Raw genomic sequence first — 25,345 nt, 5'->3', positions numbered from 1 at the left:
TTCAAGTAAAGTCTGAGGAAGAGAGCCACCTGGTGACCTGCAAGGTGATCTCCTTGTTGCAGGAGCGTGGTTGGGTGGTGATTCTGGCCAACAGCAGTCTTTAGCCATCTCAGTTGTTAGAGTATCTGGGATGAGTATCTTGAGATGAGACAGGAAAAGGTTTTCCTGCCAGAAGTTCACATTCAGAAATTGATGTCTCAAGTGTGTCAGTTGGTGAACACTCGATGCCCGACACTGTGGTCCTATCTACAGGTCCTCGGTTTGATGGTGGAAACTCTGGAAGTGGTGCCGTGGGTGAGGGCACACATGCATCCTCTTCAGCTCTCACTGCTGTCTCGTTGGAACCCGCAGTCTCTGTTCTATTTGGTTCGGCTCCACTTGCCAATGGAAATCTGCTCTTGCCTCCAATGGTGGTTGCAGGAGGCTCATCTGAGAAGGGTTGTTTCCTTGACCTCCCCGAACTGGTTGATAATCATGACAGATGCGAGTCTCCAGGGTTGGGGAGCTCACTGTCAGGAGCTGACGGCCCAAGGGTGTTGCAATGTCGAAGAGTCCCTCTGGAACATCAATTGCCTGGAAGCCCGGGTACTCCAGTTGGCATGCTTGCAGTTCAGCCACAGACTGCAGGGATAAATGGTCTGAGTGATGTCGGACAACATGACAACGGTGGCCCATATCAATCTACACTGAGGAACCAAGAGCCAGCAAATGTTGCAGGAAATAGACCAACATGGAATGGGTGGAAGGACATCTACAGATTATCTTGGCCTCTCACATTGCAGGAAAAGACAAAGAAAGAGCAGACTTTCTCAGCAGGGAGAATCTAGACCCAGGAGAATGGGTATTGTCAGACGAGGTGTTTAAGCTGATAGTGGATCGCTGGGGCCTTCTGTTCTTAGACCTGCTGACGACTTCTCGCAATGGGAAGGGTCCTCAATTCTTCAGTCACAGGAGATAAAAAATGCAGATCCACGGGAATATGAACTTTTCCAATGGCTACATGAAACCGAAAGCGGAAACAATCGGGCACCAGATGCACATCTCTAGTTGCCTACTCAGATTAAGGCTCATTCTGCTAGGTCTCCGGCAGTGTCACGGGCGGAGGTTAGATTGTTGTCTCCCGTTTACATTTGGGATGCTGAAAAGCCAGTCGGGTTTTCAGGATATCCCTAATGAATATGCATGAAAAATATTTGCATACATAGGTAGTAGTGCATGCAGATAAATATCATACATATTCATTAGAGATATCCTGAAAACCTGACTGGCTGGGGGGGGGGCGGCGGCTGTAGGACCGGTATGAGCACCTTGGCTTATGGAATAAGGTTTCTTATGTGACTAATCGTTCATTGAGCTCCAAAGCTCACTTTGCAACGTCTCCTTGGTAGTCTAGGACTCAAATATCTGGATTCCTTCGACACCTCCAAATGAGGAGTGTTAGAACGATCATTACACCATCTCCATGACATCACTGCTACCTGTGAGAAAACATTTATAAGGGACAGGGACATAAGCTGGACAGTGATCATGGCTGCTCTTCACTAGTCCAAGTAAATCCCAGTTCTAAATAGGCATTGCTGTATTTTATATTTATGTATTTTTGTTTGCCTTCTCTTGCAAAGTATCAGGTGACATTCCACTGTCAGGAGCCTGTTTTAATCCTCCATATCTGTTACTTTTCTGACTGCTTGAATTACCTTGTTGCCACCTTTTGTGTGCACAGAGTTTTGTGTAGCAGTAATTTCTAATCGTGTAGCTGAAGCAAACTGAAAAGCCAGAGAAAGATTGCACTTTTGTTTTCATACCCTTTTGTGGCTGATTTTTACATAGATGAACAAAAAGAGCACTCGCTAGGTCCTGTGTATCAAAATGAGTAAACAAAAGGCACCTTTTATTTTGCAATTATGAAAGTGGCTCAAAAGGAGACAGCACTAATGCTGTTTAATATGTCAACAATTAACTGTAGACACACTAAACAGGACCTGAGTGAAGTGGTTGAAATAATACACTGTACTCAGTCCCTCCCAACGCAGCTCTAAGCGAAACACGGTCCGAGTCGGGGGACCTGGTTGAAAACTGATTTATTTCACTTGAGCTCTGGGAGTAGCCGCTTAAAAAGGATTATAATAATAAAAAGAAGAAACTTGTTTATTACTCCACGAAGTATTGGACTCCTTCAGTTTTCTGCTCTTTGCTTTTTTGGTGTGTGTGTTCACGATTTGGAGAGCAGATTTTCTTCCATTATGTGTTGGATTTAACAATTAACTATAGAAAATGTTTTTAAGAGTACCGCATCAGCAAGCCTGTCAACATATTCAATCCGACCGAATTGGAACGTTCGGTCTTCTCATCTGCGGCTCTATTGCGGCTGTATAGCCCGCGATGTTAATAAAAAAAAAAAAAAAGTCAGAACTTCTTAAACTGCTTCTTAAGCTCCGTCTCAAGCGGCACTCAGAGTATCACGGCTGACACAAGCCTGTGGCAATTAACTACTTATGCATTTGTCCCATGTACAGAAATGCCAGGAAGCTTGCAAATAATTTTTGTATGTTATCCGTTGATATCCCGGCTCTTTCAGCCTGTAACAATGGTAAACAAATCATCCGTATGCCCCGACTGTACAATGTAAACCAACCTGACAGTGGCCGGTGTTTCGCTGCTGGGCTGCAGCTTCGTCAGGGGTGATGTTCTCTTTTTTAGGAACGCCAGGTCTCACAATGATTCTCAAAAAGTGCTTTGGAGTCTCCTTTTGAGCCACTTTCATAATTGCAAAATAAAAGAAGAGGTGCCTTTTGTGGCTGATTTTTACGTAGAACATGATGGCAGATATAAATTGGCTAAAAATAAGATGTCCTATGTGAATAAGCAAAAAAAAAAAAAATCAAACCATCCCTATATAGACTTCATACAAATGAAGTAACTTAATGAGTAATTTGCAGGGAAAAACATTTCTGTTGTATGATTGATAACCCAATTTCAATTCAATAGCTTGCAAAAGAAAAAAAATGTTCTATTACCTTCTAATACTGCCATTAATATTTCTTAAATCCTCAAAATTGTGGAAAACAAAATTCAGTTCATACAACCATAAAGCTGCCTTGTGGGCTAGCTTTTAATCATTACTGGCAAAAAAAATCACCCTCCATTCACCATTGTGATCAAAATGATATTTTTTACATCCCCCCTTTCACTCTCATCACATGATCCCTCGTTCTAGAGCTTCCTTTTTGTTGATGAGTACCTCCCATGCATTTATTTCTTGGAGGCATTTAAATGTCTATCATATCTCCCCTTTCCTCCAGGCATCCATGTTTAGATCATTGTCTGTCCCCATATGCTTTAAGATGAAGATAGTTGACCATTTTAGTAGCTATCCTCTGGACTGACTCACCAGGTTTCTATCCTTTTGAAGGTGCATTTTTTTCCAGAATTGTACACAGCCCTCCAAATGAGGTCTCACCAGATACAGAGGAATTATGACCTCCTCTTTTTTTTTTTCTGCTATTCCTTTTCCTATGTACCCAAGCATCCTTCTGACTTTTGCCATAGCCTTATCTACTGTTTGGCTACCTTTAAGATGATCAGATATGATCATCCCCATATCCTGCTCTTGTTTTTGATCCCAGAAGAACTTCATCTTCTGTACCAGGGGTGGCCAGCTGCAATCCTCAAGAACTACAGACCGTGCTGGTTTTCAGGATGTCCACAATGAATATGCATGAGAGAGATTTGCAAACAGTGGAGTCAGTACATGCATATCCATCTTATGCATATTCAATGTAGATATCCTGAAAACCAGACCTGGTTGTGGTTCTTGATGATCGGAGCTTGCCGCCACCACCACCCTATATTGTACTGCTTCCTTGGGTTTTTGCAACCCAAATGCATGACCCTGCATTTTTTTGGCATTAAATATTAGCTGCTAAACTCTAAGCCATTTCTCAGGCTTCACCAGATTCTTCCTCCATGTTTTCCACACCTTTCAGGTACTGCAGATTTTGGTATCATCCACAAAAAAGGCAGATCTTTCCCAATAAGACCTTCTGCAGTACCACTTACAAAAAAAATGTTGAACTGGATTTAACAGCTAGGTTTTTCGGCAGAAAATTCTCATAACTTTAATTGGACAAAGTTTACCTGGCTAGATTTAGGGCAGGTATGTATTCATCCAGAATTATCTAAAAATCGGTGCCAATTTACTAAACTGTAAATATGCCCCCAGAGTCGCCCCTTTTTATTGACTGGCTAATTTTGTGTGACCTCTGACTTTAGGAGTAAACTTCAGCAAGTGAAAATTTTCAAACCCAGAAGCTTAACTGGCAAACTTATAAAGTTAGCTGGATAAATCTTTTGAATTCTGGATTCATATCATGATTTAGAAAGTGGCACACAGTTACTTTTTGCAAGCAATTCCTAATTTTGACATGTGGGAATAGAATGACATGTTCATGCCTTGACTATCAGGATTTGAGCTTGGACTTTTCATAGGCATGCACAAAGATGTTTTTCTTTTAGATTTATTTGTTATGAGGGTCATCTCCATTTGTTTCATTAGTTTCAAATTAAAATTTTTCTTTTATTTATTTAATTTGTTTCCCATAAAAGTCAGTGGGGGCAATGCGACCTATTCCAAGCTTCAAAATTGGAGTTTTCAAATCAATTCTAAAGAAACTTGTGTGTAGACAAACATCATAAAGAGAAAGAGAACTCCCAAGGCACCAAGAATCTATAGCAAAGTGTCATCAAAAGTGACATGAATAGCCTAAGGCACCATAAAGGGGCAAAAGGCTGCCAGCAGTGGCAGGAGTTCTCCAAGGCACCATCAGATGAGCAAAGCAAGATTGTTGAGAACACGCCAAGGCTTAAAAAGACCTCACTGATAACAGTAGTATGAACCCCCAAAGGCAGCACGAGAAGAGCAAAGTGGTACCAGGATTGGCATGAGCATCCTAAGGCACCGTGAAGGGGGAACAGAGCAGCAAAGGTAGCAAGAAAAACCCCAGGCACTGATAGAGGGACAACGCAGCACAAAGAGTAGCAGAACATGCAAACGGTCTCTCATGTTTTCTGTTGTGCCTGCACTTCTTCCTTCTGACTGAGGGTTTTGCTAGGGTCTATAGATGTATATTGTCTGTCTCAAGTATCAGATCTCTCAAGGGCTGGTGTGCTTTTGATGAGGCCACAGATGGGCTTAAAATGAGGAAGCTTCGACCAGCTAGCCCAGAGCATGGCCATGCCTCCAAGGATCTGAACTAGTTTTCAAGAGCTTCAAAAGAGGTGGCAGGGTGGAGTAAAACCCCCAAGGTGGTACATCTGGGGTATGGCAGGTAGGCAGAATGGCAACTATAGTTATCAGACTTTGACTGTACCTTTTGTTTGCTCAGCATTGCCATAGACTTGAATGGGAAACACAAACAAATGAGTCACACTTTCATTTTAGTCGTTGGCACCCTTCATTTATTTATTTATTTATTTATTTATTTATTTATTTTAAAATGTTAAGCCTGCAAAATCTCCATGGTTCATTTCTCGGGTCCACAAATGAAATGAAAATGGACTTGTTAGTTGCATTTTACCCATTTATTTCAAACAAATGCACATCTCTTAATTTTTCCAGACTTCTACTTTTAACTATAAGACCACAATTTTTCCATTAAAGAAACACACGCTTATGCTTTAAAACTGTTGTACTCCAAATGAGTTTTATTCAGTTCTGTTGCAGTAAAATTTGTCATTTCAAACATACAGCATGCAGAGTCTGCATTGTTTCATCTTTATGTTTCTTTGCAGAGAAAATGACCATGTTGTGATGGTTAATGGCACCCTTATGGACAATGTGCCCCATTCTTTTGCAGTGCAGCAGCTGAAAAAAAGTGGGAAGACTGCTACCTTGGTGAGTATCTTGCTGTCTGCGTCTGCTGATTTCTGTGTTTTATTCACTTCCACGAACAAGTGAGACAAAATACTGCAAATACAAACTTTTGGATAATGATGTGAATAATTTATTTAGTGTAATCAACTTGTTTTCTTAATGTTTTATTGACTACGTATTGTATGTTTCTATTATTTTTACTATGTGTTAAATGATTAGTTTTGTTAACCACTTTGATATTTGTGGGAAAGGGATTCTATAGGGATTCTATCACATTAATAAACTAAATTAATGCAAGTACACACATACGTCAATTTGAACATTTGTATTGTAGAATGCAATATAGTAGCTGGAAAATAATTTTACTGTTTGAATTGTTTGCTATTAATTTATTACTGCTGACATTGAATTGTCTTATGTTACACTGTAATCTAGTGTTAACATGTGATGACAGTGCTGACTGCACAAACAAATATATTAAGTTCTAGCCCAAAATCTTTATGATGATCAATAGTGTCTTTACAAGTTGATTTTTGTCTTGGTTTTAAACAGGTTGTGAAGAGAACACGGAAAGTACAACTCATGGCTCCTAGGAAGCCTGATCCAGACAGCAGAGCCTTTGATATAATGGATGATGATGCAGAGTACGGTTACAGAAGCACTTACAGTGACTACGGTGATAACTGGCCAAGTGGTGGCCGCAGTCGGGATCCCAGCCCTGATAGGGGCTACAGGAGAGATCAGGATAGGGGCCGCCAGTACAACAGAGATCACAGCAGGGACCAGAATTATGGCCGCGATGGAAGCCGTGGGAGAGCCATTGACAGAGATGTGGAATACGAGTACAGGAGGGACCACAGCCGTGGCAGGAGCATCGACAGGGATAGGAGTGTGGAGCGCGAGTACAGGAGAGACCGTAGCCGTGGCAGGAGTGTAGATAGGGATGAAATGGTAGAATATGGCTATGGGGGAGACCACAGCCCGGACAGAGGTTATGGTCTAAGGCCTCCCGTTGACCACAAGTATGAAAAGGAAGTGCGGAGGAGCCACAGTCGAGACAGACTTCAGTCCCACAGCCCTTCGCCCGAACCCCCAGCTCGACAGGACCCTGACAAACCAATCAGTGTTCTTTTAACAAAACAGAAGCCAAATGAAGGTAAACATGGCAGAGCTAATGATGAATGGGTGAAGCATTTTAAAAATGTTAATGTTATATGCATTACACATTTTGTTAGCACTAAGATGAATGCAGTTGCTGGTTCTGCTGCCAAATGCTGATCTATGCAAATATATGTCCCAACTCAAACTCAAGGGCTGTATAAAGAAATTATATTGGTCCAAAGCAGCTGTCCCTTAAAATGATGACTCAGCATTCATTATAGAACACCATTACCTTGAGGAAAACTCTTCCTCCTGCTCCTCCTCTGGGTTTCTGGTTCAATAGCTGGAGCCTTCATTTGCAACTTCCCAGTGTGTATTTTTCCCCCTATATTTATATCCCTGTCTCAGCAACTGTCCTGAGCCAGGGAACAAAGATAATGTGGACCTGAAATCTGGGCAGTAGTTGTCACTCTAAGTCAGGGCTTCCCAAACTTGTCCTGGGGACCCCACAGCCAGTCAGGGTTTTCAGGAAATATCCACAATGAATATGCATGAGAGAAAACTGCGCAGATGGAGTTTCCATGCATATTCATTTTGGATATCCTGAAAACCTGATTGGCTGTGCAGTCCCCTGGACAAGTTAGGGAAGCCCTGGGCTAGGGGGCTGTAAACCCTGCCTTTACAGCTTGGCTAGCCCTGCCACTGACCCAGAGAGCTGAAGCCTGACCCGAGAATCAAACTCAGGGTTTTCGAAGCAGACATTTTTTATGGGCTATCAGGCTTGGTGATAACTGTACAGAATGGCAGTTACTACCCTTAAAAGAAACATGGGGTAACCTGCATGGCATGGCAAATGCTCCTACCATAAGAAGCTTGCTGGAAAGACTGGATGGACTATTTGGTCCTTTTCTGCCATCAGTTCTATGTTACTCGGGAAAATAATGTGGCTGGGACAAGCTGCGTTATTTTATTTGCATAGGATTACCTATGAATGAGCTGTTTGGTATATATTTGAACATTTTGTGCATGCAAAGCAGCTCATTTAAATGGGGCATTTTTTTAGGCCAAATATCACATGATATTGCAGCAATATGGGTAGATTGCATGATAAACTGTTTTTTTTTTTTGGTTTTGGTTTTGGTTTTTTTTTGCGTTATATCCTTATCGCAGCTTAGTAAATGTGACCCCCCCCTTAGGTTGTAAGCCCTCAGGGGCAAAGATATATACCAACTCTCACTGAATTTGTAACTGCCTCAGGCTCAGATTTGGAAAGGCACATAATTTAAATCTAAAATTAAAATCCAATTCCTCAACAATGGATTGCCAATTTCACCTGTCATGAGAAATGTCTTCTCTAGCCATTAAAATCATTCCAGCAGCCTGAACACGCCACTTGATTTCAGTCCTTATAGCAGGGTCTGGGAAAGCCAAACTTCCTGCTTACCTTTTTCAAATTCATAATTCACTTTGTTTTTGTATTGTTTGTTATAAAATGGCAGGATACAAGGAGAATTTAAAGGTAAATGATGTCACAGTCTCTGAATGTGTCTTATTTGTGATTTTGGAATAGTCAAAATAGCATTTGATAATCATATTTTAAATGCACAAGCTGTGTTTCTATAAAAGGAGGTTAATTAGCAATTCCTTCACCTTACAGCATATTGGGGTCTATTTAAATCATCAATCTATCTCAGTCTTTTTTATGACTTTTTTTAATAAGTATTTTATATTGCATATAAAAACAATAATGGGAAAAATAAACTTCCCTTATTCCTTAGAGAGACAGTTATAGCTTCTTCTGTAGGGGGAAAAAATGGTCCTTACATAGAAACAATACGGTGTGTGTATTTAAATAGAATAGCATTTGATAATCAATTATATCAATTGAGCATTCTGCATTTGAATTTGAAAACCCCGATATTGTTGGATTGATCCCCTTACTTATCGTCACATAAAAATAAATTCAAATTCTGTTACCTCAATAACTGACAAACTTCTTCCATGATCAGGTATTTTGTAAAGTAACACAAGACTCTGCAAAAAAAAAAAAAAAGTCAATCTATATAGCAAACCTGCTAAAACCAAAACAGCACTAATTCCCAGAACTCAAACAGCAACAATCTTACCTATGAAAGTAGTATTGGTGCAAATATTACACCAATACTACTACTGAACATTTATATAGTTGCTAAAAGGTGGATGTAGTGCTGTACACTCCAAGCAGTTTACAGTCTAGTTAAGACAAGACAATAAGTGGAGAATAAGGGAAAATATTTAAAGTCTCAAAAGTGAGTTAATGGATACAGTTTAATAGAAAACAGTCCATACAGTACTCTGTGAAATAACATGAAAACCTTCAAAAAAAACACCTCACATATTTAGCATATTTATTGGGAAAATGGAACAAGCTGGACTGCTACAGAAACTACATTAGCAGAATGTTTCACCTCAGTTGCACAGACAGGACACAGATCCTCACAAAGGAACATAGAAATCTGCAGACAAAAATTGAACTCTTCTTTGCTCTGCGATCCATTCCAGCTTCATCCTTCCCCTCCTATTCCTGCAGCTGCTTAAGAGGCAAGGGACTGGATTAGTCTCATTCCTCCCCCAGTTGCCTCCTGCTCTCTGCGTCACAGGCTGAACCCTAGGAACAAAGCTGGAAGCTCAGTTTCTGTTAAAATTATAGACACTAGCAGGCCAATTCAGTAAAGTCCGCGAGAGAGCGGGCGAACACCCGCTCTACCAGCGCGCGCACAGGCCACTCACCTGTGCGTGCGATTCGGTATTTAAATTAGGTCCGGCGGTAGAAACGGGCAAAAGGAGGCGCTAGGGACACTAGCGCATCCCTAGCACCTCCTTTTGGCCCGGAGCGGCGGCTGTCAGCGGGTTTGACAGCCGACGTTCAATTTTGCCGGCATCAGTTCTCGAGGCCGCTGACAGCCATGGGCTCGGAAACCGGATGCCGGCAAAATTGAGCGTCCGATTTGCAACCCGACAGCCGCCGGCCGACTTCAACATTTTTTTTTTCTCTTTTACTTTTTTTACCCTTCGGGACCTCTGACTTAATATCGCCATGATATTAAGTCGGAGGGTGCACAGAAAAGCAGTTTTTACTGCTTTTCTGTGCACTTTCCCAGTGCCCGAAGAAATTAGCGCCTACCTTTGGGTAGGCACTAATTTCTGAAAGTAAAATGTGCGGCTTGGCTGCACATTTTACTGAATCGCGCGGGCATACCTAATAGGGCCCTCAACATGCATTTGCATGTTGAGGGCCCTATTAGGTTCGACGGGTTGGACGCGCATTTTCCGCCCCTTACTGAATAAGGGGTAAGGGAAAACGCGCGTCCAATGACAGGTTAACGGTGCACTCTGTCAGAGCACACTGTACTGTATCGGCCCGAAAGTGAGTGAAAACACTTAAAAGTGTAAAAAAACAAAAACAAAAAACAACCCCAAAAAAATCCCCTTATACGCCAAAATAAAGCCATGGTGCAAATCAATACTTGATTTGGCTGTTTATTTTTGCAAACGAATGATATGAAGACAAAGTGATTAAAAGTGCTGATGGCTCTGTGAGTTTGTCAGGACCGATTACTTTGCTGTCACTGATGCTGTTCTTTGCTGCCCCCAGAAGCTGGCACACTAGGCAATTGCTTAGTCTGCCTAATCGTTAAGCCTGCCATATTTAACAGATTCTCAGTTTCTAACAATGCAAGAACAGTAAGATAAAGGGGCTTCTCAAATGTATTATTTTAAGATGAAGTCGAAAATATATTTGAAGCAGAATGTATTCTGTGTTTAGCACTGGCTGACTTGGAGTCTGTAGTGTAGACTGTTGGCATATGCTAGCAAGAAATCACATAAGACATACAAAGTAATAGAAAGCATTGGTTTGCAGCAGCTTCTGACAGCTGTTTTTATTTTTTATAAAATTGTTTTTTTTGACAGAATATGGTTTGCGGCTTGGTAGTCAGATCTACATAAAAGGAATGACAAGTACTGGCCTGGCATCAAAAGATGGCGGTTTACATGAAGGAGATATAATTCTCAAGGTGAGTGTGGTTTTGTTTTGTTTTTTGTTGGTTGACATTGATATGCTTGGACAAGAATGATTTGCAGCATGCTTTATTTATTTAGATGTTGCTCATGCCTTTTCATTGGAAGCTCAATTATTGTGCTACATCGGTCTGTACCTTTTTGTTTGTTTTCTCTTGTCAAAATCCATAAAATTTAAACTGAAGAAAAATGAAAAAGATTCATGCACAATCTTGGATGCCATTTCTATATGTGTGTGTTGAGGTAACACTTTGGGGAAAGTAAAGGGCTTGACAGTGGTTGGTATGCCTGAGGTCCGTGGTTTTGACAGCATGCATTGAGGGGAAAAAACCAGTCTTGTATATATTTTGAAGCTGCCAGTGCTGCTACTTGGTTTAAATCTCCCCCTGAAGTACTGGGCAGCATTCTACTATCCTGAGAAGAACGAACCCATAGGTCTTTCCTGTTGAAGGATTCTCCCCTCCCTGCACCTTTCTCCTCCACCACAAGGGCTTAACTTTCCGTACTTTTTCCATTTTGAGGAAGAACCAAATATTTTCAGGTGTGTAATTGTATTGTGTTCACTGGCATGTTAAGCCACCGGGAGAGTTCGTGCTCCAGCCCAGATCAGCAGATATCCAAAAGAACTCCAACAACTGTCCAGCATAGCTCTGAAAGCACTCCATGGTTCATCATTGGAGAATGGATTGGGGGGGATGATTTAAACTCTCCTCTGCCAAAAAAGCAGTTGAGAATTTCAAATTTAAAAAAAAAAAAATTTTTTAAAGAGAGGCATTATCCTTGGAAATGTGCCTTTTGTGGGAATGTGGGTGCATTATAAAATAAGTCAGTGTAAGGCTTATGCTTCTCCATCCGTCCTTGCACCACCATATAGGTAAAATCTGCTGTAGCACTGTCATAAAGCATTAGCCCATCTGATTTGTTTATCATCATCCAAATACATGATTCTTTGGACAAAGCAGGTGTCTTCTTTATAATGTGATCGTTAACCATCAATTGTGGCCGTCATACTAGGCACTCCCAGCAGTAAATTACCTTCATTTGCCTTCTATTTAAACACAGGTGAAATGTTCCTTTTTTTTTCTTCTACTTTTTTAGTTCATATGCAATTTAAAGTGCGGTTATCTTATGCATATGTGGAAAACAAACTCCCCGACATGGGACTGTTTCAACGTCCGCATCAAGGGGATAATTTCTTGTGTTGCCAATTACTACTTAAATATTTTTTTGTAGACAATACAGAAGTAGGAGCAGAGCCGTAGTTTAGCCTATGGCCAACATGGTCATGGCCATAAATGTTGCTGCCCTAGGGGGGGCGCCTTAATGCTGTGCCACTCCATGGGTCCAGAAATTGTCGGGATGAGGGAGAAGGCAGGGGAGGAGAGAAGAGCAACCTGCCCTGGGCATCAAGCCCAACCCCAACTCTGATGCAGCCCCTGGGGCAAAAACCAAAATGCACTGTTGCCACCCCGCCCTCCTGATCCAGCTCATGTGAAGAATCTACAGCCACTGCCCAAGCCAAAAAAAATGTCAGCTGCTGGTCCTTGCTCCTCCCTATGGCCCAGCACAAGCCAGAAGAGCAGAGCTGGTGCCGTTCCCTCCCTCCCATGCAGTTCAAAGTCTAAGATATTATTTGAACCATATGAAGCCCTGAAGGAAATCTAAGATGTATCTTATTGTTCAGTCGTCTTATACTGTGCATCATGCAGGGTGAAGGGAGAAGCACCAGCTCAGCTCTTCTTCCAGCTTGGGATGGGTCATGGGGGGGAGGGGAGGGGGAAGAACAGGGGCAGTCGAGGGCAGAGTGGGGGAACTGGGAATTGAGAGGGAGATGGACGGCACCTGTGGCATTTGGGAGCAGAGTGGGGGTTAGGACAAGAAAGAGAAGCGTTTGGTGATTTTGGGTTGGAGAGAGCAATGGGGATTGGGAGACTGGTGGTGGGAGACCAGGAGTGGATGTGGAGGGCATGGATTGGAGATGGTGATTTGAGGGGCACACACAAACTTGGGGGTTGGGATGGAGGGGTGAGTGAGGACTGGGGATTGGGAGTGGAAAGACCGGCAACTGAGGAGTGGGTGGGGGACTGCTGGATTTAGTGGAGAGAATAGCACATTGGGCATTGAGGGGGAGAGTGGGGACTGAGAGATTGGGTGGAAGGGGATTTGTGGGGACTGGAAGATTAGGGATGGATGTTTAGGGAGAGCAGCAATTGGGAGGTCAGAAGTGGCTGGGGGATTGCGTGGACAGGGACTGGGGTGAGTCTGGAGGGTGTGAGACTGGGAACCTAGATTATGAGTGAGGATATCTGGTACAGGGACAGATTGGTCTATTGGGGCTTGCCCTGGTGAGCTGGACATCCCAGTCACGAGAGTAGTGTTTGGTCACTGTGGCCCCATGCCCGTGGAGCTGCTGCGAGCAACACCAGCCCTGTTAGCAACATTTCTTGGAGAAGTGGGAGCCTTCCCCCAAGGCTCTCTGCTTTGTGCTGCCATTGTATTTTTGCCTGTGGGCCTGCTCCCTGCACTCCTCTCCTTCCCTACCATTACCACAGTGGTGGGAAACACTCCCACTGTCTCCACTCACGCCTGCTCTGCCAGCAGGAGGCACCCAGAAAACCACCTGCCACTGCCTCATCGCCTGCTGAACGCATCCTGGCTCTCATGGCTTTCCTGTGCTGCAGTCTCCCTTCATCGTCACTGCAGAGGTGGATGTAGGGTGACGTCAGCTTTGAAATCTTTGGGTTTTTTTTTGTTTTTTTTTGAGTTCTTTGTAAACCGGCATGATGTGTTTCACGAATGTCGGTAAATAAAAGTTAAATAAATAAATAAATAAAATAAAAATAAATCTGACTCAGTCTCCATCTGCTGGCAGGGGAGCATATCCCAAATATCCTAAATATTAAGTATCCCCAAATTATGGACACCTCACCAAGTCTTACTATCAGGACTCTGCAACTGTTCAATCAATCTTTGAGTCCAAAAGTTCATCTTATTCATATTTTTATTGTATTTATATTGTAGCTATAACATGTCATTATTTCGACGTTAAATAGTTAAATTGTATATATTATATCTATCTATTACTATGTTAAATTGTCACCCGGTTATATTGTTCCATCTGTTCTATGGTTCTATGTAAAGCCCCCCTCTCTCTGTTGGGCAGTTCATCGTTTTATGTAAACCGGATTGATTTGTAATTCTCAAAGAACTTCGGTATATAAAAATTAAAAATAAATAAATAAAATAAATAAATCCCATTGGTCCTGAGTCCATCTGTCTACACTAAGGAAAACAAAATTATCAGATATGTAATTTCTCCATTACTCAAGTAAAATTGGGTTTTACTCGAGTAAATGCACATTACTTAAGTAAGTGGGCTTTTGAATATTGCTACAATACATGCCATTGAATCGTCCATAGGATTTACTCGCATAAGTGCACTTTACTAGAGTAATGGCTTTTGAATATTGCTACAATAATAGTTATATTTACAGGCATAACTCCTTTTGAACATTTCCTCCTTAGTATAAAAGGCCCAAGTTGTTTTTTATTTCCATCTTACTACCACATCCTCCAATGATGATCAGGCCTTGACATAACTTTAAATATTTAGAAGAAAAAAAGTGTCTAGGAAACATTAAATTCATGTTTTAAGTTGTTTAAAGACCTGAGACTTTTCTCAATTTATTTCTTTGCTAGCATATGTTTCCCTTTCTTTCTCTAAGTATTAAAGCATTTAAAACAATTGAAATTGGTGAATCTTATTATTCCAAAGAAGTGTTAGCAAAGAAACATTACCTTTTGTCCACAAATACCTAAGTGAATGATTCCAGATTGTACTTGACAACCACATTATATAGTCAGATGATAAATGCATTACCTGGATATAATACAAACCTCCTCTAAATCGTTAATATCACTTGCTATCATTTTCATATTTGTGGTTTGATTGCGTAATTGTATGAATAACTCCAGCTAACCTATTTACTAACAATCTAGCAAGAATTTTTAAATCCATATTGCGCAAAAGCATTGTGCAATATGATCTGTATTCCAGGCCATCCTTTCCCTTCTTTAATATGTAACCTGATGACAGAACAATGCATTGATTCAGGGAGCAGACTCTGCAAGCTTTCAGCTACTCAATTAAGAACAACATTTTCTTCCCACTTCAAAAACTCTACGTAAGATTTTATTTTTATAAGATAGAAAGGAAGCCACTTACCCTCTCAGGATGACTTCAGAGGCTCCCAAAAATATTTGTATTGTCATAGACTGCTCATTCCCCAAGAAATAAAAATCAGCGTGACTGCAGATTCTCCACCAGTTCTGAGTTTTGCAACCAATATTCATATCTTCACAGGGAGGAAATTCTCTTTTTAATAGATAAATTTGTTTACAAAGGAAAATGATCTGAGATTCCTCTGTTAAGATAGTGTGCATCCAGAATTTTACCTAAATTCTCACATGGTGTGAAACGCACACAAGTCAATTCTTGAGAAGGAATTCAATGGTGCAGAAAAGCACAAATAAGCCATTAAGCTAGGACTTTTGAATCTCTCTACCTCATGAAGATCAAACAAGCCCATCTGGCCTGTGAACATGGACCCTTGCCCCTGAACTTGGCTAGTTGATAAGACTTTTTTTTCTTGTAATTAACATTTTTAATTTTTTATAAATGATTCAATACAATAAACAGCAACCAATACTTATACATTGATAAACCCTTCTGAAACCCCCAGCCCCCCTTTTTCCCTCTAACAGAGCTCTTTCAATAGCAGTACATGGATTATAAATATTGTTTATATCCAAAACATTTCACTCATAAAAAGAACATATAGCTAAACATAATCTCAAATTAGAAATAGCTACTGAGGTATAAGCCATACACCGCTCTGAACGCATGAGATAAGATTGCCTTCTGATTCATTCTTTATCATCAATGTATGCAAAAGTCTAGGAAAGGTTTCCATATCTGTGAGAAGGAGGGCATTTGTTTGTGCTTTGCAGCCGTTAAAGAGGCAAGGCGACAATATATGTATAATCTTTCAACAACATCAGCAATTCACGGTAATTGCACTGCCTTCCACTGGGCTGCAACACCACGTACGGCTATAAACACCTACACCCAGAGCTTCTGTTGGTATTTATTCAACCCAGATGCTGGTAGGTGTAACAAAGCCACCTCAGTAGAGGGGGAGGGGCTAGTGAAACTTCCAGGACTTTGCTCAGCCAGGAAAAGACTGAGCCCCAAAAAAGCGAAATCTGCTTACAACTCTACCATATATGAAAGTAGGAGCCGGGTTCTCTACACATATGCCAACAAGAGTCAAAGATGTTTGGATAAATTATTATTTTTTTATTGAGAAGCATATTCAATAAACTATACAACAAGATAACATCCAGATACATCCACATTAGCTAAACAGATGGAATCCGAGAGTTAAGCCATGATACCTTCTCCTTCTTATTACCCCCCCCCCCCCTTGCCCTTATTCAAGACTAGCTCCCCCATCTTCTCCTGGCGAGTACCCCTTTCAGGGTCTTGCAAACACCTTTGTGACAACATCCCCTGTGCACCAGTTACCCGCCCCATGTGTGTAAGGACAAGATACAAACTTTACAATAAAGTATGGGTTTCTTTCTCAGTAGGTGCCTTCCACCCTCTCAATGTGTTGTATAAAGACTGACCATATTCTATGAAACTTGGGTAGGGTATCCTGTCTAATTGCTGTCAGTTTCTCCATGTAATGTATTTGTCTCAATTTGGTGCATAAGTGTGATATGCTTGGGAGCTCTGGGGTTTTCCATTGGGCTGCAATCAGCATTCGAGCGGCTGTAGTGAAAAATATTGGATACATTTTATGCAATTTGTCCGGGGTATAATATCAGCGATTAAATCCATTTTATAACAATTTTCTTGCAGTCAAGCAGAGAGAGAGCACTTGCTGGCTATGCGAGTGATTCTCCCCCCCCCCCCTCCCAGTTTTTAGGTCCTAGCTGCCGGCCCAGATCTGCTTCCCACTGCTCAATGTGCTTGAAGTGACAGGGCTCAGTTTCACAAAATAACTTATAAATTTTTTAGATAGAGCAGCTAATAGAATCACTATTCATATAAAAACTTTCAACTGGAGATCTACCATTTCGCAGGAGCTTTGCTGTCTGTAAAGAGCTGACAAAATGTGTGACTTGCACATAGGCTAAAAAATTAGTAGGGTCAATATGATGTAACTGCTCCAGTGTATCTGTTGGTTTACCCTGATGCATTAGGTGGCCAATGGTGGTAATCCCCTTTTCATGCCATTCTTGAAACTGGTTGGTTTGATATCCCACCGGAAAGTGCACGTCGTGAAATAGTGAGGCTTGATAGAAATACCCATAATCTCCCAATTGCTTAACTTTCCATTGGGACCAGACCTTCAGAGTAATCCTGGTTGCCCATGGAAGACAGTGCACTGTCCGCCATGATGTTCGGAGTTGCCAAGGCATAGACTTAATAGACATTTCCCCAATTAATCTTTGTTCAATTTGCACCCATTGTTTAACGGAGGTCCGGCGATAAAAATCTAGCAATGCTCGCAGCTGGGATGCTGCAAAGTACCAAGAAAGATTAGGTACCCGCAATCCGCCTTGCAATCTATGGAGAAATAATACATGACATGAGATTCTGGGAGGGCGTCGTCTCCAGATAAAATCAAAGATCTTTATCTGCCAGCTTCGGAGGATTTGTAAGGGGATGTAGACTGGCAGGGATGAGAAAAGATATAGGAATTTAGGTAATATACTCATTTTAATAATTGCTATCCTACCAAGCCAAGAGAACAATCCTCTATCCCATTTCCTTAGGTCTTTATCAATTTATTTCACCAGTGACACATAATTAAGATTGTACAAATCAGTGACATGAGGGCCTAGAAGAATCTCCTCCTATTGTATGTATGTATTGCATTAAATTGTATGTAAAACATACAATTTAATGCATGTTTTAGCCCAGCGAAAAGAAAAACGCTCTTTAATCACCAAGACCTTTGGGTTGGCTAAGTTAATATTGGGAAGCTTCGATTTCTCAAGTGTAACCTTGAAGCCAGAAACTTTGCCGAAGCATTTTAATTCATGTTCAACCCCTGATAAGGATTGCTTTGGATTTGTGAGGAGGAACATGTCATCGGCAAATAAAGATAGCTTGTAATTGGTGGCTCCTAGGCTTACTCCTTGTATGGAAGGTGTCGCTCGTGTTCTAACTGCAAATGGCTCTAAAAAATAGAGCAAATAGCAAGGGAGAAAGTGGACACCCTAGTCTAGTGCCTCTGCCAATAGCAAAGTCATTCCCGTAGCTCCCATTGACCTTGACTCTAGCTTTGAGATTGTCATATAACTTTTGAACCCACTGAAGGAAAAAAAAAAAAAGGTCCAAAGGCCATCAAGTCTATCCTTTCTGATCTAGCATCAAAATCTCCCCTTATGGGCCTGGCCCAGTGACTCTGTGCCCGGGCTGTGAAACGCCTGAGTCAATTCCGGGCTCAGGTCTTCCGCTCTGTAGGTTGAGCTAGGGCTGGCACGTTACCTATTGTTGTGTAAATTAAAAACAACAATAATTTGGCACGTTTCTCGTGTGCGGCCTTCTTACGTTGGAGATGGCCAGCGTCAAAATGCTTCTTATGCCTTTTTAGGATGCTGAGTCCCTGGTGTTAAGTGACTCTCAAATCGCCTGTGTACAGTAACTGTTGGATTAGAAAAAGGGATTTTCAGAGTGTGGTGGGAGACACCCCCTGCTGATTTCATTGCTGACAAAGATTTCCCTGGCCAGTGTTTTGGATGCAGCATGCTGAGTAATCTTTCCTTTGCGTGCCCGCAGATCAATGGCGTGCTGACTGAGAACATGTCTCTCATCGAGGCTCAGAAACTGATCGAGAAATCACAGGGGAAGCTTCAGCTGGTTGTCCAAAGAGATAAAAAACAGACATTGATTAACATCCCTTCACTGGAGGACAGCGACTCTGATATGGAAGGTGAGATGCGCTGTTTGTGTTTCTTGAGGGATAGTAACAGTGCATGGCTGGTTTTCAGTTCATGCAGTTGTAGAAATGAGAAATCCATTTGCATGCCAACACTACTCTCTACTTCTGTCAGCTTTTGGTTTCTGCTGTGGCTGTAAAACTTAAATAAAATCTATCTCCACAAATCTGAGATATAGACTACTGACCTGTTGCTAATTCTAGCCGAAGAACTGGGAGGCTGGATGGAGAGCATATAGCTTAGAATACTTACTTGGGTTATTTTGCTTCTTACTTCCCTCCTCGGCATTAAGAGGGAGCAGTGCGTGCCAGCAAAATACCTCACTTCGGCAACATATGCGGAACAGAGAGAGAGACCCTTACCAAATACAGAATAAAGAGATCAGAAAGAATCAACAAATGTGCTGAGAACTGAACTGGAACCCAGAAGAAGCTAGCCTCTATATGAGGAGCAACAATGGAAAAACAGAGACAGTACCATTCTTCATAAAACATTAAATAATAAAATCAAGAAATATAAAACAATCATAATAGTAAAATCAAATTCATAAAAAGAATATTTCACACCAGTTAATAGAATATTGAAAATTTCCAAAACACCAATAAAATATTTCAAAACATCTGATGAATAAAAAAAAATCCAATAATTAAAAAATGTTCTATTCCTCTCCAAAAATTAAATATTTCAAAAAAGCAGAATCATCAAATCACACCCAATAATTAAAACTAATAAGGATTAAAAAAAATCTCCTGCTCTCCATACCTGGGATCTTCTGATTTCCAGTCACCTTGAGATTGTCATGGATTGAGGTAGGTAGGGCTGCACAAATTTTATCTTCTCTCTCACACACACATACAATAACATTTACACTCTCAAACATTCCCTCTTTCACACACACATAGGCTCTCTCACCCTCATAGATAAATTGTGTGTGTGTGTATGCCTGTGAGAGCCTATATGTCACGGGCACACAAACATACATAAACACACAAGCTCTCACACACACATTCATAGGCACACAGGATCTCACACACACACACCCACAGGCACACACAGACAGACATGGTCTCCTGCTGTCATCGAGCCATGGCGGGATGAGCTCCATCTTGGCCCCGCAGGCCTTCTGTTGAATTTGGACCATGGTGGGATGAACTCCACCTCAGCCCACCAATCTTCCTGCTTGGGAGAGGGGGAGCAGAAGCTGTGCATGGGCACACACACACACACACACACACACACACACACACACACACACACACACACACACATGGAAGACAGGCCTCTCCTCCTTAGGCAGCCAGTGGGTTGAGCGCCAGCAGCCTCTCCCTCTTCAACCGCTGGCGGCCTTGCGGCCTCTCCTGGATGTGCTGCCCTGTGCAAATGCATGGTATACAAACCTGTTCCTGCTGGGCGGGGATGGGACAAGGGAGGGTTGTGGAGTGCTGAAGGGGGAGGAACAGGGGGATGGGGAAAGATGTAGGATGCTAAAGAGGGGAGAAGAGATGGGAAGAGAACAAGGAGGAGTGGGGATAGAGAGCTAGGTGAGATGCTGAAGGAGAAGGAGGAGGCTAAAGGGTAGGCAGGAGAGAATGAGGAGAGGTCTACCCCCAAGAAAAACAATGAAGGCTCTGCAGCCCTACCCGGTCGACCTAGGACACTTTCCTGCTCAGCAGATCTCATGTATGCTTTTACGGCCAGAACAATGCAAAAAGTGCACACAAACATACATACTGATCCTCATAGCTCCGGCATGGTCCAGACAGGTTTGGTTTGCATATCTCATACAGCTCTCCAGCAGTACTCCGATTTATCTGCGAACAGAACTAACCTTAGTCACTCAAGAAGAAGGAAGTCTGTCCATACAAATCTCCCATCCGTCAGCCTGTCGGCTTTGATATTGAATGCTCAGTAATCATAGATCTCTTTGCCCAGAGAGATTGAAGACATAATAGTATCTGCTAGGAAGCCATCAACTAGAAATTTCTACTATCCTAGCTTGATGAACTCTAACAGGGTACCATCAAGCTAGGTGACATAACATAGTACAGAATAATATAGTTGCTAGTGAATAATTTACATTGGTTGATTCAGAGATGATAAAAGGAAGATTTAAAACTAGAAATGTGGCAGAAACAGTTTTGGTTCAAAGTTGACATGAAGGTTGTGGAAAGAGGCATTAAGTATGAATTCAGAATCCAGAGGGGAAAGAGGAGGATGTAGAATTGCAGGTTACGAGAGATTTCTTGAGCAGGAGGAAGACATTGGCCTCTGAGATATTCAGAAAGCAGAGATGAAGCTGAAGGTTTGTTTCATCAAGGCAAATGGATAGATTTTTGAAACATAGCCCATTAAATGATTCAAATGTACAGATGACTATCATCTATAGAAGAACAGGAAAATTAACTGATGAAAGGGATTGTCCAAGGGGAAGAGTTAGAGGGTCAAAGCTAGCACTGTGTGAGGTACAGTTTACAAGTACAAGAGAGTGGTCCATGAGGAATGGAGGAATGGTCAGATGTGGAAGGGAAGGAAGCAAGGCTGGGACTGTCCAAAGACACTCTGGCATATTATTCAGGTGGTCTGCTGTATAGATGTAGCACCAAAAGCATGACTAGTCCAAAGGAGGTCTAAACTTTTATCAGTGTTGTCTTTTGAAGAAGCCAGATTAAAATCAAATCTTAACCATTTTCATTCTTTATACTGATTTATTTTATTTTTCTTATTCAGGAATTGTATAACTCTACTTTAATAGTGCCATGTCTAGCTGCTGGCAGCTTTCAATCAATCTGATTAAAATCGCATTTTCACATAATTATCTTTGTTGAAATGCCCAGCAGTGGGAATATTGCAGTATTATGTAGCACTGAAGAAAGTAAAGGGAAAGGACATACTGCTTTCTGTTTTTGTTTTGTTTTGTTTTATTTTAGGCAGTGTGCCAGACTGGCTGTTTCTTCTCCTTTGCAGTACTCTTTTCCCAGTTAAGCAGCCTCTACACTCTGTGACCTCTGTCTTTTTCTCAGAGAACCCAGCAGGATTGGAGGTTAACCAGGGCACAGAAACCAGAATGCCCTGCAAACTACAGAGATGCTAACCCTTTTTTATTATTATTTTAACTATAATTTCCAAAGGATGTGTGGTGCTATAACATATACTGCTCACCCACAGCTGAGAATTTCAGCCTAGCTGAGGTTTCACTGGCTTGCAAAATGTTGAAGGCAAACCACCATTTCCATCGGATTGCCAGTAGATGGCAGCAGGAACATTGCTGTGTAAAACCCAGGTGCCGAGCATCAAGCCTGAGACTGAGAACTTCCTTGGTATCAAGTGTCTGTCCCCACCTCTCTAGATGTACTGGTCCCTTCCGGGGCCTTTCTTTGTCACACAGACCCTGCATTTATGTTATAATTTTTGTTTCATTTTTGCAGATTATCCTCCACAGAAGCCAAAAAAGAAAGGGCAGGAAAGAAATGCCAGATCTAGGGAGCAGTAGGCTGAAAAGGTGTGTGCGGGTGTTCTCTTGTACTCTCACCACGATGGTAGGCGATGTCAGATCAAAATGCTGCTTTCAGGCACACGTTTGGTGACCACCTTGTTGGCAGTGTAGCTGTGTTTAGAGGCATTTTTTAATATTTTAAGTACAAGGAGGCTGGAGTCCATCAGGTTCAGCCTTTTACACTGGGTCCTGTTGATTTCTGCAGGCCGTGGCCCCTGATGCCTGCTTCCTGGAGACCAGGAGGGGAGGGACATGAGATCAGGCACTATCACAGCTGTTCATCCAGGGCCATCAGAAGTAGAGCTCAGAAGAGCCTGATGGCAGGAGACTTTCAGTGTTACCGCTCCATGGGAAGCATCACAGTTTGATTTGGGTTTTGGTATTTTTTACTTTGAAAAGGGGATGTAAGGGAAGGGGGTCAGTGAGTAAAATCTTACAGGCAATATTTTTTTTATAGGACTAATGTAATACATTTTTTGGTCAGTAATGTACTAAATTGCTCAATGCAAAGAGGTCACCTGCAGCTTTATTGTTGACCTTTTATTTCTGTGTATCCAAGTGAATTAACACTGCAACCACACTGCAGTAATAATTTGAAAATGATTCTCAAGATGGGAAGAATCTAGGAACCACTGAGCTACCATATGCGGTGGTGTCCAGGAGTTTTAATATCTGAGGGTTGTTTTCTGGTGGGGGGGGGGGGGGGGTGCGAGAAAAGGAATCGCATGAAATACTGTGGAGCAGATTCATGCATTGACCGGCAAGTACTGAATAACCACAGTTATTTAATTAAAAATGATGGTCTGCAGGGATTTCTGTAATATCTAGGTGTGCGTTAATGAAAGCACTCTTAAAACAGATTGGAATGTCGTTAGGGAGAATGATTTAGAGTTCTGTCTCGGTACAAACGGATTTTCTCATGCTAGTTCATCTGTTTATGATGCATGAACTTTATGTTGTAATAGCTGTAAAAGAGAGATAGCATACTATTAGCAATGCACGATAGCTCAGGCAACTAGACCTAATACACTAATGGCACTGAACATGCACCCAGTTTATCACTATTTATCATTTATTTACCATGAGGGATACAAGAGAGATGAACAGCTGGGCCTTCCGTTTCATAAACCTATGCTGTGAAGCTGTAAAGTTTACTTTCAAGCATGTTTCAGCAAAACTAATGCAACTGGAGACTTTTTCCTGTACAGGAAATTGGTTGTGATATTTCTTGATCTACTTTTGTCAAGAGTGGTTGCAATGGCAGAGCAGGGTAATAATTGTAGGAATAAGAACTTTTTATTTATTTGGAAACCTCCTGCAAACTGGGTATCTATGTATTTTTATTATGCTAAATATTCTAAGGCTTTTCTTTGCCTTTTACATAATTATCTGTTAATGTGTATTCTGGTTTGATTCCTGAGCAGGTGATTATATTTCAGATGGGGTATAATTTAACTTAAAAAATGACTGGAGGGGATATTGGGGCAAGGGACAGGACACTGGGAACTAGTTTTTAAAGTAGCTTTCAGGTTACTGGGAGGCAGTCTCCTGGTGAGCATGTGCGGAAGTCTTGAGAGATGTGGGAATGAGTGTGAAGGTTTACCTGAGCTAAAGTGCAGCTCTGACGGTTATTTTAATTATTTTTCAGGTACTCTTCATGTGGAAATGCCAATTGGAAATTAAATTCGTCTCTTTCTCTGAATGTTTATATATAATGTTGCCAATTCTTTTCTTATTGTATTACTTTGCTTTTATTACCAAAATATGTTTAGTGATTTTTAATGTTAACTAAATTCAAAAAGCATGGGATAAATGCAGAGGTTCCCTAGCTGGCAGCAGGATGGTGTAGTGAAGCTCTAGAGTAACCTGCACAGAGTGAGGGGGTTCAGCCCAGATCTGCATGGAAATGACTGCATTGTACTTCCAAGAAAGCACAGGGGGAGGTGGTGGCGGTGAACTGCACAGAGTGGCAGCTTTAAAACCCCTTAAAACACCTTGCTGGGCAGACTGGATGAGCCATTTTGATCTTTACCTACTGTCATTTGCTGTGTTACTATGCTATAATCATTTGTAGTGTTTTTACTTATTACGCCCTTCACCAAATGTACACTAAAGAGCAGTGAGTTTCCTAGACCACATCTTTACGTTACAGAAATAAAAAAATAAACACAGCTTTTGCTCAGTAATTGTTTTGTCTGAGTTGCTTGTTCCAGACTCGCGCTCTCTCTAACCCACGGGTTTTGAAATCTTGTCAGTCATGCTGTCTACCAGAGATGCACACATCTTAACCAGTGTCTGGAGACTTTCTATCAGTTGGGTTACAGTGTCCCTGCTAATGTAAGCAAGAGAGAGATGGCGTCATTCAGTACCTTGCAGTATTTGGGACATTTCTCCATGCTTTTAAGCTTCAAAACACAATGGTTTCTTAGGACTGTGAGGTGTTTTTTATTGCTATAATTATTTAAAGAGCACAGTTAGTCACAGCACCATACAAGAGAAAGGAGAGAGAATATAAAAGCTGCAAAAACACAGTGACTGACCTTTATCCAGCCACCAACTATTGGATTGGCCCAGTTAACCATTTTGGTAGCTGACTTCCCAAGGTCAGATAAGTCCAGCTAACCAGCCAGCACTAGTCATCTTTTTTAGATTTGGGAGACCTTTGTCCTCAACCTGGTTCACCTCAAGGCTGCCATTCCCTTGGGACCTGCCTTTGCCTCAAACCTGCTGTTCCTACTGCTGCCTTTGCCTGCTAGGGCGACCATGGCATCATCAAGTGGAGAACAAAAGAAGAAGCTTGTACT

General features: G+C 41.6%; 1 protein-coding gene across 7 annotated transcripts in view; it reads left to right on the top strand.

The window, feature by feature from the left end:
• LOC115097225 (tight junction protein ZO-2-like) overlaps positions 1-24,723 on the top strand; it is an 82,198-nt gene extending 57,475 nt beyond the window's left edge. For 6 of the 7 annotated variants that reach the window (XM_029612895.1, XM_029612878.1, XM_029612852.1 and 3 more), the window contains 6 exons: positions 5,791-5,893; positions 6,425-7,028; positions 10,925-11,028; positions 18,888-19,041; positions 22,474-22,547; positions 24,190-24,723. In XM_029612895.1, coding sequence (XP_029468755.1) covers positions 5,791-5,893; positions 6,425-7,028; positions 10,925-11,028; positions 18,888-19,041; positions 22,474-22,538 — 1,030 coding nt within the window. In that variant the 3' untranslated portion in view covers positions 22,539-22,547; positions 24,190-24,723. Of the gene's footprint in view, positions 1-4,816; positions 5,328-5,790; positions 5,894-6,424; positions 7,029-10,924; positions 11,029-18,887; positions 19,042-22,473; positions 22,548-24,189 lie in introns of those variants that run through there. The other variant, XM_029612904.1, reaches the window with a different exon arrangement.
• The last annotated feature ends 622 nt before the right edge of the window (positions 24,724-25,345 follow it).

The sequence above is a fragment of the Rhinatrema bivittatum genome, chromosome 1 (genome assembly GCF_901001135.1).
Source record: "Rhinatrema bivittatum chromosome 1, aRhiBiv1.1, whole genome shotgun sequence".
Lineage (NCBI taxonomy): Eukaryota > Metazoa > Chordata > Amphibia > Gymnophiona > Rhinatrematidae > Rhinatrema > Rhinatrema bivittatum.
This window is presented reverse-complemented; position numbering and strand designations above follow the sequence as displayed.